Source organism: Falco rusticolus, chromosome 7, assembly GCF_015220075.1.
Source record: "Falco rusticolus isolate bFalRus1 chromosome 7, bFalRus1.pri, whole genome shotgun sequence".
NCBI lineage: Eukaryota > Metazoa > Chordata > Aves > Falconiformes > Falconidae > Falco > Falco rusticolus.
The window spans coordinates 870,200-883,764 of NC_051193.1; the positions used below are offsets into that span (position 1 = coordinate 870,200).

General features: G+C 39.0%; 1 protein-coding gene across 1 annotated transcript in view; it reads right to left on the reverse strand.

The window, feature by feature from the left end:
- The window catches only part of MYO9A (myosin IXA), a 184,028-nt gene that overhangs the window by 112,983 nt on the left and 57,480 nt on the right, over positions 1 to 13,565 (reverse strand). The window contains 3 exon segments of the mRNA XM_037395109.1: positions 739 to 838; positions 2,086 to 2,148; positions 6,064 to 6,158. Of these exon segments, the coding sequence (XP_037251006.1) occupies positions 739 to 838; positions 2,086 to 2,148; positions 6,064 to 6,158 (258 nt within the window).

The following is a 13,565-nucleotide window of genomic DNA, read 5'->3' on the forward strand; positions in this document are numbered from 1 at the left end:
CCAGCTTATGCGTTAAATCACTCTTTGTTGCTAATCGTGTTTCAGCTCCAAGAAAATTGCAATTAGTTACAATCAACATATAACCTAACTACTTCTTCCACATATTATGGGTTTTTTTCTTTTTGAGAAAAAAACAGTAAAGTCTCTATTCACAAACATCAGCGAACAACTGCATCTTAAATGCCTGAAGTAAATCAGATTTTCCCAAGTATGAGGTTATTTGGCCATCGTTAATGCCTCACTCATTTTTAATTCACATGTCAGTGGTTGCTGTGTTGCTATTTATATTAAATTTATTATCTTGTTAAAATTAAAGGATCATGCTAAAAGCCAGCCATGAAGCTACAGAATTAGGACTACCTCATGCAAGACATTATAGCCTGAAGAGCTACTAGTATCACACATTTTCCCCTTTTCTCCTACTCAGCAGACAGATGTTAATGAGCAAATGACATTCACACAAATAACAGATATATTACGTACTGTTTCTCCCTTCAACAATCAAAACAGTATATTTAACATATCCCAGGACAAAAAATGGAAAACACTGATTTACTCCCCCCTCATACTATCAGGTATTAAGATTGCCAATGCAGAATGATTTCCAATGAAAGAAGGCTGCCTATAGAGCATCAAGACAACCCTTTTTTACTACTCCACACATTTTCTTTATCAGCATTAAATATCAGCAGTTGAAAAGGCAAGACCATGTATTGTATTTCTCTATAGTATTCCTACCTGGTTGAGGTAATGATATTCCTCAGGCTGCTTCAGATGAAATGCTGATCTCTCTTCCTCGCTTGCTCCTGCCAGGAGGTAATAAAATACATGGTAGTTCCTGGTGACAAAAAAAAATAAATGATCTTAGACTTCAAAATAAACAGCAGCATTAAGCAGAGAAGCACACGTACACATCACAACCTGACTTTCCAGCTTCCAAAAACTCAGACATGAGCACTGTTTAGAAATGGCCCATACCCACTTTGCAGGGATGTAGAAGATTAAATTAAGTAATGGGGAATGAGTTCCCCCTTTTCCATTCAAGGACATCCAGTGCTCCAGAACATACTTAAAAGAATTCCTAGCTGACACCAACACGTTTTCTCTCATAAACATGTGCAATGCCTACATATTTATTAGAATCAAAACAACGTATTTACTTGCAATGCAGAAATTATTAATACCATATTACTGTTAAAAGTAATGATGTTGCAGTTCTGTAAGACAGAAAGGGAAAACCTTCAATTTTTACAGCTACACAAATATTAAAAATACTTGAATACTACTAGGACTAAAACAACCTTAAGTGAAACTCCTCTTTTGCTTCAAGACAACTCTAAGACTAATGCTAAGAGCGTAGCAGTACTTCTAAAGTTAAAACTGCTTTTATGCTGGATGTTTTCCAAGAGAACAGAGTTTAATCATTTTGCAACACCCAAGAGTATATTTGTCAAGGCTTATATGCTATTTAGCTTCGGAATCAGCCCATGAGCATTCAAGAAAATGTCTCGCACATGTGTCTCAAAGGAAACAGACAGAAGTGCCAAGAGCTGAAAGACAACTAGAAGCAGCAAATTTATTTAAAATCAGAGTAATAATTCCTGAGAGAGGAATATGTAACAAACCGTATGCTGCAATTAGGGATGAACAATTTGCTTAAATTTGTTGTCTATATAAATTTAGCTTTTTCTAGGGACCCTTCTGATGGCTTCAGTGTGTTAAGACCTGTAAGACAAAAGTAAAATACTATCTCCCCCCCCACCCAATTAGATATTAAATAGCTCACAAGTTGCGTAAGAAAGCAAATGGTACATAATGATCCATATGACATGAATCATAAAGACAATGGAAAATATAAGTCAAGGACCATCAATAAAATACTGGAGTTTATTTATCCTGGGTCACACATTCCTCCCTAAACAGCAGAACATAAAATGCAACGTTTATCTTTGAAGCAGAGAGTTAGGAGCATGAAAATCCTGATCCGCCCACGCCAGCTCATACAGGGTTGTAAGCTATCTGTGCCATGCTATCGGCACATATAGAGGTCAAAACAAACCTTGCAAGCAAAATACAGGCACGTACCGTTCGTTGTGCTCCTGATAGACTAGTCTTGATTTCTCCAGGAGGTACTTTTCAACATAAGCTCTGGAAGGTAAAAATAAAAGCGTTATTCATTGACCCAACATTCAACTTAAATGAATACGGCTTTACCAGGAGTTTTCAGTCTTAGTACACCCCAAAGAAAGTTTCAGCCTTGTTTCACTTAGTTATATAAATTTCTTCCTAGGCAGAACAAACCCAATATTATGTTTGGCTTTTGAGGTTTTTTTGGTTTGATACAAAGCCAACACTAACTTGGATATGAAAAACATGATCTCAGATGCGTTAGCCTATGGGCAGGGAGCACAGAGGGAAATTTTGACAGCAACGAAGAAACTCAGATACCTATTTAATCCAAAGCCAGCAAAATAAAATTGCTTGCAGACCAAGATTTGTGCACGCAAGAACTGCATTTGGGTGCAAAAGTTTGCAAGATTAGATTTAGCTGCGGTCCCCAAATCACCGTTCCCTCTTGCAGAAGAGCCACTGCTCAACAAAACCTCAGGTTGTTAACTTGTGGCTATGGTCAAAAAATAAACAATTGCAAAAGCTACTTATTGGAGTTTACACATTATCCTAAGAGCCTCCATAATAAACATGCTTAATTTATATATTAAAATACTTTTTTCAAGCTTGCAGAGCTAAAACAAGCTTTAACAGGATTTTTTCTTCTAAACAATACCAACGAGTAATGACAGGGATTTAGAAACTGGAGTTATAATTGGCAGTTTTGATGACAGAGCTGTGCTCTTCCAGCTACAGGCGCCCAGTGACGTGGCACCGACATTAGCAGCCACGTGTGAATCGGGAAACTCAATGAACCTTGGGCATGGAGAGACAAGGAGGTGCCTCTACACTCGCTTCTCCACCACAGTCTCCAGACAGACCTATTCATTACTTGCATCTCAGTAATGCCCCCCTCCTTTCACTAAAAAACATAGAAAAATAAATCATTTGGACATGCTGCAGAGGTTTTGTGACAATGCTTATAGCAGCTCTTAGGAGAGCTACTGGAAATGGCACATCCAACCCCCACTGGGGTGATCTTGCTGGACAGGAGGAGTAAAGCCAGCCAGCCAGCCAGCCAAGCAGTACTATTCCTCTGTGTGATGTGCACCAAAAAGGTTTATTCTTGTTTATTCCCTGCAAGGAAGCTGACTAGAGTTTATGGATACTCCTTGCCAACAGGATTTTTTGTATCCCCTTTCTTATCTGAAACCAATTTTTCCTTTCCAAGCTACGCCATAAATTCTCTGCAGGTTCAGTGAACAGAAGAGAAAAAAGGTACCAGAGCGTCCCAGATCAGAGCTCCAGCCCTGGGAGCAAGGGTACATGCTGCTGTAAGACAACCTGGATCACATCCACCGCCCCTGGCATTTCAACCCTTCCCCTGTGATGTCTGCTCTTATCACAGACACCCACACACACCCATTAAAAAAAAAAATAAAAAAATCACTCACGTAGTAATTCAGGTTGAAAAGGTTCCAGAGGTCATCTGGTCCAAACCAATATTTAAATCAGGGCAATTTTTTTTTTTTTTTGGTAGATATAGCTAAAATGATATTTTGGTAAAACACACCCTGCTTAGTGCAAAGGTGATAATAAATACATGTCCCAAGAAGAACATACATCCCTTCTTGCAACAAGACAGTGAAAAACCCCACCAATTCAGGTATAAAAAAAGTAGATGTCTCCCAATGTTTTCTTTTTATTTACTGTTGTCAATTATGACAAATCTACCTTTAAGAGTAAAGAAAAGAGTTCTAGGAGTATGATTTTGTGCAAAATACTCATTTATTCATGCTACAGAGCCTGTACTTAGCATCCTAGGTAACATCATCTGAAATCTGAGACTGAATTTCATATACAAATACCAACATGCAAAACACCCAGGCAGAGACTGTTTGAAAGCACCAGCTCATGGTGCTTGAGATACAGCCTCATGCCACCACGCAGATTTACCACCACCCCAGTGCACTGTTGTTTTTAATTAAAATGTCTCCGATCTAGCTCTTCTGCAATTTTATGGAGCATGTCAGATGTTGAGGCTTTTGATCATCATATAGGACTGAGCAGGTTGCAAAGACCTTCCTCCAGAACTCGCTTATCACTCAACAGGACATAATAAATTCATACAGCCTTATGGGAACACACTTAACCGTAGCCATTGCTCATGCTCCATCAATTTTAAAGACATCTTCAAAGACTTCATTTCATGGGGCGGGGTTAGCTGCTACTAAATCTCTTCGCTGTTGCACCTCTTAAGTTTAAATCTGCTTCAAGTTTTGGGTCATTATATTCACAGGGTTTGTAAGCAAATATCCAACTGCTATTTTCAGCCTCCAACCACAGTAAAATTCCGATTTAGGGCTGCAAATTACAGTTATATTAACAAAGCAAATAATATGCAAAATACAGGATAACTGACTCGGGCTGTGCTTCAAATCTATGCAAAGTTTTTAAAAAAATAAAAATACTTGTGATCTTCTCTGTAAGACTATGGAAAAAAAACCTGTGGTCTCGTATGCCAGGAACAGCTCACAGGGTTTTTTAGGTGTCTTTATTTTCATAGAGGCAACACGGCAAAGCTCATCGCAAAGTACAGTCACATCGCACCATGCAACCAAAGACCAAGGAAGTTATTTTTTTTAAAGACAAAATATCTCTTATTTTATGGACTTGAGTATACAATGTTACTTGCATCTATCTGCCAAGTATAAATAGAGGCCACTTCCATCAAGCTGACATAGCATGCCAAGATAATATATTAAGGCATTTGTTGGATTCTTGTTACCCTGTATTTCAGTAGGCATTAAAAAAAAATAAAAAATGAGGCTTATCCTTTTAAGAAAGCTGTTCACCAGAAACAAAGAAAAAGAACATCAGATTTGACGCAGGATGAAAAAACAGCGGGAAGGTACACAGAGTACCCAAGCTCATTTGAAAAATTAATGGAAGCTATTTGTGTGATACTGTTCTGGTGGAAAATAGGAAAGGAAAAAAAAAAAATTAAAAGCAGTTCTCTAAAATAACAACGAAGTCCCAGCAAGACATCTCTTAGCTAGCTGCAGAAATTATATAACCCCTGGAATACCACTTCTACTCTTCCTTTTTCCAACTGAGTTAATTAACCTGCACAAAAAGCAGAGTTAACAAAGCCCTGCTCATCCAGAGCTAGCCAGAGAGAAACCCAGGCTTCGATAAGCCCACCCAGCAGGTTTCATCCATAGGCTTCCAACCACGCAGCACTTCTGCCGCAGGCCACCCTGGGGGAAGGAAGGTTTGAGTTGCAGTCCCACGAGCTTTGGGTAGCAGAAGAGATGTTGAAATAAACTGTGCAGAACCACGGTGGAGACAACATCTCCTTGCAATGGCCCGGGAGAAAAAAAGAGGCCCTAACTGGTCAAGGGGTGGGTTAAAGAGAGACTCCATGCTAGGGGGGCAGCAGCATATGGGGAATGAGACAATGATGAAAAGTTCGGCTGCATCCCCTCTAACACCATTCAGGCAGCTGGAGATCAAACCCCCCCTTGGCTTTCTCTTCCCAAGACCGAGCACAGCCAGGTCACCCAGCCTCTATGTCCTGCTGTGTGCTCCAGCCCTCCCACCCATCCTCGCCAAAACATTCCCCTTTTCTGCCTTAACTGCCATCTTAAGAGGAAAAGTTCCATTTCAGTTTAATTACAAAGTTGACATCATTATTAAGGAGAGCTCAGCTGGCTTAAAGCCAGCTCAGGTGTAGTCTCACTTCAATGTGCAGCTCAGACATGCCAACATTTTCATACAAATGGATTTAAATATGCTAAAAAATAAATATTTTCTTCCCCTCCTCCTCCATTTTGGGAAACATACAGGCCAAAAAGAATTAACCTTCTTTTCCATGTACCCTCTACAACAGCCTATTTAGTCAGTTGTGCATGTAAGAGTATGTACAGCATCTCCAACCTGACCCCCACTTACCCTCGCACAGTGCCAGTCTCCTGGTAATTCACTTGAATAAATTTCCCAAAGCGACTCGAGTTGTTGTTATGTGCTGTTTTTGCATTTCCAAAAGCCTGTGAAAAAAGAGCGATACCATCATTAAGTCTGAAAAGCCACTGCCTCACCTTATTTATATGCATGTCACTAAAATTAACTTTGGGAATTTTGCTGTCATTGTATAATTACTAAAAAGCATATGGTGAAAGTTAGTTGAATTGTCTACAAAATAATACAATGAGCTTCTGGAGACCATATCCATTTCCAGTTTGGTATTCAGGAAGGGCAGATAAACACTGCTTAAAAATAAAGCATTAGCCATACAAGAGAGATTTAATATTTGAAGTTATAGTCTATATTAAGTCTGTGCTTTATTCATTTAAATAAACATAAAAGTACGCTGCTTGAACAAGACTAAATTTTAATGAGCTAGAGAAAGCTGCTTTTTAATTATATATGGAATTAGGGGGGAAAATGCTTTGAAGGCTACCCAGATGTTAGACAATGTCAAATATAGCACCCGCATAACAGCGCATTTTCAGCATTTCAGACACTGTCGTTTTCAATATGCTGCTGTTGTTCTTCCAAAATCAAAATGCTTTTAAGTCGTTATTATGCAAAGCTTTTATTAAAACCCTGCCTTACCAAGGCATGTAATAGAAAGTCATTTACTGCCATTTAAAAGAAATCTCTGGACAGAAGAGCTATTGGAAACCTGTAAGAACTACAGCTCAGCTTCCCTGAAAATGGATATTTTCAATTGTGCCTAAATCACTTCTATAATAATCTGGCCCACAGTGACTGAATCCATCAAGTTGCCAGGTCCAATTAAGGTTTCATTTATTAAACCAGTTTCATAATCATTCACCTTTTCTTCTAAGCCAAACTTATTTAAGGTTATTATACACAAGATAATTTCTAAGTGTTTTTTGTGTATAGACATCTGTATTGAGGCTTAATATCAGAGCTCAGCTCCAAGCTCCCAACAGATTTATTCCCTACTCAGCTATTTATTAGAAAGGATTAAAAGGGCTTTACATCTATAATCTGAAGGTTTTCAAATGACCTTTCAGATTTAACTTTGCAACTAAAAGCAAAAAATAAAGGTCAAATTAAACAAAAACTTGGTGGAAAGGCATTCGACATCTTCAGTACCTGTGTGATGCATACTGTCACACCTACTTTTACCTTCCCAGGCAGATTATTTAGCAATCTAGTTAAGATTTAATGATTTAAGAACCAAAGAAGGTTTGCTAACAGAGTAGCGATGTGATCTTTCTCCCCCTATTTGAATACAAGAATTTGTTTAAACTCAAGCTGTTGCATATGAATTCACCTTAGTTGACTCAAACAAGTTCTGGGATATCTGAAACCTGCTGAGCAAGCAGATTATCCTTGAGAGATGACTTCAGACACACAACTAAGGAACATTCCCCTGCAGAGGTTTCACATCATTTCAGGTTGCTCACATTGTGTTTTCTGCTTATTCCACACCCCCCACCCCCCCACCCCCCCCTGCATCCAGCATCCCTCCCCTCTACCCCACCCTCCAGCAGGCATGGAAGATGCCCACATCTTCAGGTGACCACTGAAGACCCCAAAGCCCCTGGCAATGAAAATCCAGGCATCCTCTCCCCGAAAACAAGCATTTTGGCATTGAAAGACAGGCTATTTAGCATTCCCAAAGGACGTACCTGTCCTTCTTCAGCTATTTCAGCAAGCAGAGACACATCAAGAAGTTTATACGCAGAGTATGTTGATATTCAATAAAAGCTAGTGCATCACCATATATTTAGATAGTTGGTTTAAATTAATTACATTACAAGCTCTTCCCTGCATAAGGACCACCCATAATCTAAGACTTCATCTTAAGGCAATAAAGATAGATTTTCTATATACACAATTAACATTGCTCACTTGAGAACAAATGCGCCAGCAGCAGCAATATGAACATGAACAGACCGAACAGAAGCCCTATTTTAATCATCTTTCCATATAATTTAATAAAGAATTTAAGCAAAAAACAGAAGTATTTTCTGGTTCAGTTCCCTGTGCTTTTATCTTAAGTAATAACTCACAGAGAGAAATAAGGTCTGTTTATTAAGATTTCTTTGGGAAAACCCTTGTCCAGGAATATTTTTTTTTATTCTGTAACAAAGAACATTTAAATTCAGGAGAAAACATTTCAAATATAGGAGTGGGGAACGGTGAGAGTCCTCTTTTTGTTTTAACAAGCTTTTTTCTAGATTAACACGCCAGACCATATTATATTTTATAACCCAAACACCTACAGAAATCATAACCCATAATTATCCCTCTTTCATGCATTTTTCTTTATTGCTGATGTAAATGAGAAAGCTCCTTGGATCATGTCCGGTTAAAACTTCAGGCTGACTCGATGGCAAAGGCACACTGGTGAAGGGCCAAGAAGTAGCTAAAGAAATGCCTGGTGTTTAACTTGAGACAACTTAATACATTTTTGTCCGGTTTACTTACCATGTTTCTTTAGCAGAACTATTGGGCTATAAAAAAAAGTGCTGTTAATTCAATTTATGCATGCCTAATCTATATATACTTGAACAGAACACCATGTCCTTCTGCAGCCAGGGCATAATATAATAGTTCAGCCTCAGAAAACACAGAGTTACAGCTACTTCCCTAAAACAAATTATCTTCTGTTCGTATTATTTCCCTTTACTGACTCATTGATTCAAAGCTGCTGAGCAGCTCAACGGACAAAACTCCGTAACAGCATTCCTAAAATTCTCGGGGAGACCAAAGCTTTTACTGGCCAGGGCTCAACATTTTGAAGGAAACAAAATTCAATACGTTCCTCTGTAGGGGCTGAGCATCCCTCTGGACCTGGTGCTGGTGATTCAACCATTTAGAGAAGGCAGAGAAATGAGCAGCTCCATTCCTCCTGCCTCCTACAACCCTCCTGCACAAAGAGACGCTTATTGTGGACAGCAGGGAAAAAAAAAAAAAATGAAAAATAACAGTTTCAAGGCTAAATACTTCACGTTTCTCCTCGCCTGATCCTGAAGGCTCCTGGTCTCTTCATTGTGGACTGAATATTAATGCAGTCTGGATTAGCCACAGATTACAGCAGCAATATTTTAACGTCTTTCCTGAAACAATGTTATTTTCCAAGCCCCTGCATCTAGGAAAACACACAGTGATTTGTTCTCATTTGGCAATAGAATGCTGTTATATAGGTAATCCTAACTGAATGTCGTTCCCCTATAGAATAACAGTGGTATTCTTCCCTAAAGTAATAGCTGTGTTTGCCTATAGAATAACAGTTTCTGCAGTGAAAGTACCAGTGGAAATACGTGCCTTTGCTTACATATTTAAGGTCCCCAGCCCTGCCCTTCTCAAATGAGCCTCTAGCACTCACCTTTAGAGGGCAAAATAAATATATCATTTGGTCTTTGCTATATAGAAAGAGAAATGTATTAATAGACAAGAGTTTTTAAATGCTTTCCCATCTACTTGAAATGTAAGTTTAATTTTTTTAGAAAGCTATACCATGAATATATCAGAAGAAAAGCAAACTGCTCAAATCTCAATATGGGCTATGACATTGTGGACACTTATATTAATGTTATATTCCATTGTGGGGCACTGAAGAGACTGGGAGCAAGATTTAGTCATGCTCATTTATGCTAGGGACAAGAAATAGGTCAATATCAGACAAGAGACTGCTGGAAGGCTTGTATTCCCTTGTTTACTGTGAATTTTGGAGTTCATGAATCAAATATACTCATAAAGCATGAATGACTTGTAACTGTATAAGCAAGGTGGAAACTGAAAGCATTAGCCAGCAATATAGCAGCCAGGGAAATAAAACACTCGTCTGAACTTATACAACTGAAGAGAGTATTTGTGAATTCAAATCTTTGCATATATAGGTGCTGGTAAAAGACAAGAGGCCTGCAGAGTCCATACCATGCCCAAAAAGTCCAAGCCCTAATGCACAGGGACTGCACTGAAGATGACAGCACAGAAAAAGTCCATTTATCAACAAACGACATAAACACAAGGCCAGGACCAGAGTCAGATGGATGCAACACAAATGTTGTAACAGCGAGGATGCAATGCATGTGTGTCAGATGTGCATTCACATGCTTTACCTACAGCTTCTGTTAGAAAAGCCCAGAGTATGCTTCCACAAAGAGGTGGTGTTAAACATAATCTGTAATTTATTTTTAGATTTGAAGGCTACTTTTCCCAATATTCTATACATTATGATCAATTTTTTTATTTTTTTTCACAAATACCATTATTCCAAAAGTAAGAAAAAGACAGAGGGGAAAAAATAGCACATTGAAATTTTGTAATATTATTGTCTCTTTTTATTTGACCAGGGCATTCACTGGCTTTTTAAGTAATTCTTTTTAGTTACAAATTCCTTTCTGCATCTTGAAATGTAAAGAGCTAGATGAGAACCATCTTTTTTGCTTGTTTTCATTCAACTTGCAACCAAGCTCCCAGTACTGTTCTTGTGCTGTTATATTGCTTTTAAATAGAAATATATTGAATTATGGCCAGAACATAAAATGCGTCTAGACTACTTAAGTTAAAGCCTTGCTAAATCCCTTCTCATTATTGAGTTGCCCTGGGAAGTATTTTTTTTTAAATCCGCAGCTCACCGCCTGATAAAACCTATCAACCTGCATGCGGCTGCTAAAACTATACCACTTTCACATGCATCTCCCAATTTTTGTTTCCATACGGAGCCCTAAAAGCCACCTCTATGCAGCAGGGACCATGACACCTGAATAAGCACCTAAATAGTATTACCAAAGCCAAAAAGTATGACCTGCAATTTGAATTGTTGCAGGATAAAATAGCATTTATGTGACTCCTTCAAGATACTGTTCTGCACAGCCAAGCAATAATACTGAATATTTTGTTTCTAGCAGTTAAATGCAAGTTCAAGTGCTGACACCTTGTTCTATAATTCTCTTGTTTGTGGCTAGATGTTCTGTGCTGCCTAACAAAACCGTCAACGCTTTTATGGTAAAAAGCGCCAACCACAAAGTATTTATAGTGTTCATGCAGCAATGCTCGAGCAGAGCTCTCACTGAGAATGACCTGCAACCCTTACCTGCCAAACACCAACCTTTAAAATCTTTTAAATATTTCTCCTTCCTTACTCTTTTCTTCAACAGGCCACTGGAGCACACTGCAGAGCCAAACCCCAATTTTCCATTTCAAACCACAAAAATGACAAAGCAGTTTAAACGTAAGGTCTATAATATGACACTTCTTGGGTTTGTGGTTTGTTGGGGTTTTTTGTATTACAAGTTGATGTTTTTCTCCAGCATTTTAGAGAGAATTTCTCCAGGCTGTTGACATGAGATGACTTTGAATGGCAAGTAGGAGTTTTAAAAGACTACATACACACATATGTATCTAAAATCTGCAAGTCTCTCACACATATCAGGATTTCTAGACCAATTCACTTTTCTAAGGTATTCCCCCTCAGCGTAACCCCCCCCCATTTAGTTGATAACCCCCATGCATCTCCTCATTGGCAATAGCTACAACACACAGAAGGTTGCATGAAATAAAACAACTCTATTTTTAAAAGCAAGGTATTTACAAAGTTCCAGCTGCTGCTGTACTACAAGAAAAATTAAAAATATAAATGAAAATAATAATTTAAAAATAATACTAGATCTGTGCTTTCCTTCCTTGCAATACAAGTCTGTTGCAGGTACAAGAAATCAGAAGCCCTCTAACCCCTGTAGGCCCTCCAGCAGCTGGAGGGTCAAAGGTGCTGGTGATCTGATTCACTGTGGGAACACAGCTCCCCACCAAGCCAAGAAACAGCAACTGCTCTGGGACAAGACGTTGAGCCACTTGATGTGCTTTGAGCACGGATGGACCAGATGTCCTCTGGAGGTCCCTGCAATCCTCAACTGTTCTATTTATTTATTTAAATTAGGTTTCAAGTATCTAGCTATCTTCCCCACCATTCTGGTGCAAAGAGAACAGGGACATGAAAGTCACATCTCAAACACATTGCCAAGAACAAAATCCAATCCTATGCTAGGCTTGGATAGCAAACCGCAGCAGAACATCTCTTCTATGATGTTTGCTTTCTGTAGTGTCTCCAATTCACATGGGTTTTTGCTTACAAGCTTCTCAAAACCATGTAGGTTTCTGTTTCTTCCTACAAAATTAGTAACATAGCTTTTTAAGCTGGCACAGCAACCAAAAGACATAACCCTGACCTTTCCTTGCTTTTCATGCCCCACCACAGAACCTTTCAAGTACACAACCTGCAAATACTTGAGATGGGGCAAGTCCAAGACACCTGGGAAGTGCCGATGAGATCCTTCCTCTCCCTCCTGTCCATATGGACCTTATGGAGGACAGGTCCATACAGACAGGCTTGCAAAGACTGCTCAAAGGTCCAAAACCACATTTAAGGGGTCTCCCCACTCCAAACAAACATATAATTTGTTGCATTTATGAAGGTTAAACCCCTCTTCACTCCACTGTCAATGATGGCACACCCTTCACTACGCAGAATTAAACTCAGCCATTCTTTCAATATAGGCACATCAAATACCTTGTTTCAAAATTACAATTACTGTATGGCAGCCAAGTGAGTTCTACCATGTTAACAGACATACCTTTTGTGATTTAACTCATGTATAAAATAGTACTCTCATGATACAGGCTATGAAACATCTTTTTTAATTAATTTGTTGTTTTTGTTACAGATAGTTTATGCCAACTCAAAATGTCTTACCATTGTAAAACATCTACACTAAATCTACCTGGCCACACCAAAACTGAGACTGCTCAAGGGCAGCAGTTCCCCCCTCCACTGAACAATGTCACCATCCTGGGAGAGAGCTATTAACCAACGAATCTTTTGCAGCCATTAGGCTTAAAGTACAGGGTCAGCTAAAACCATCTGCCTTTGTGCATTCAGAGTTCACACTCCTTATACAAATACAGGACAGCGCTGATGTGGATAAGATTTTGGGGTTAATTTAATTGACTAAAAGAAGTGCCAGTGTATGTAATGAAAATATCAAGAACGCCATTAAATACACTTATGAAGTAAAATGCCCTAGACAAAGTACTATAAAAGTCATTACAACATGCACTTGTTTGGGAGATTTAAAGCTCTGCTGACGCAGGTGCTCTATCAGCTATGTAAGAAATAGGATTTAGCATCTGCATTCCTGGCAAGCGCTTTCAACGTTGGCAGAGAATATTACTCATTTTCCGATACTCAAGCACGGGATCAGGCCATTGCAGCTTCTTCCTTTTAAGCCATGCTCTGGAAAAAAGGAATTACCACGTAACCACGACGCCACAAAATAAAACCTCCAAACCAAACCAAAGCCTCCTACCTAAGTCCTCTTCCTGAATGGGGACAGTTTTCCTACGCAAGTGCTGTAATGGGAAAAAAAACATGGCTAAGCTGGCAGACAGTCATCGGCAAACGCCAGTACAGA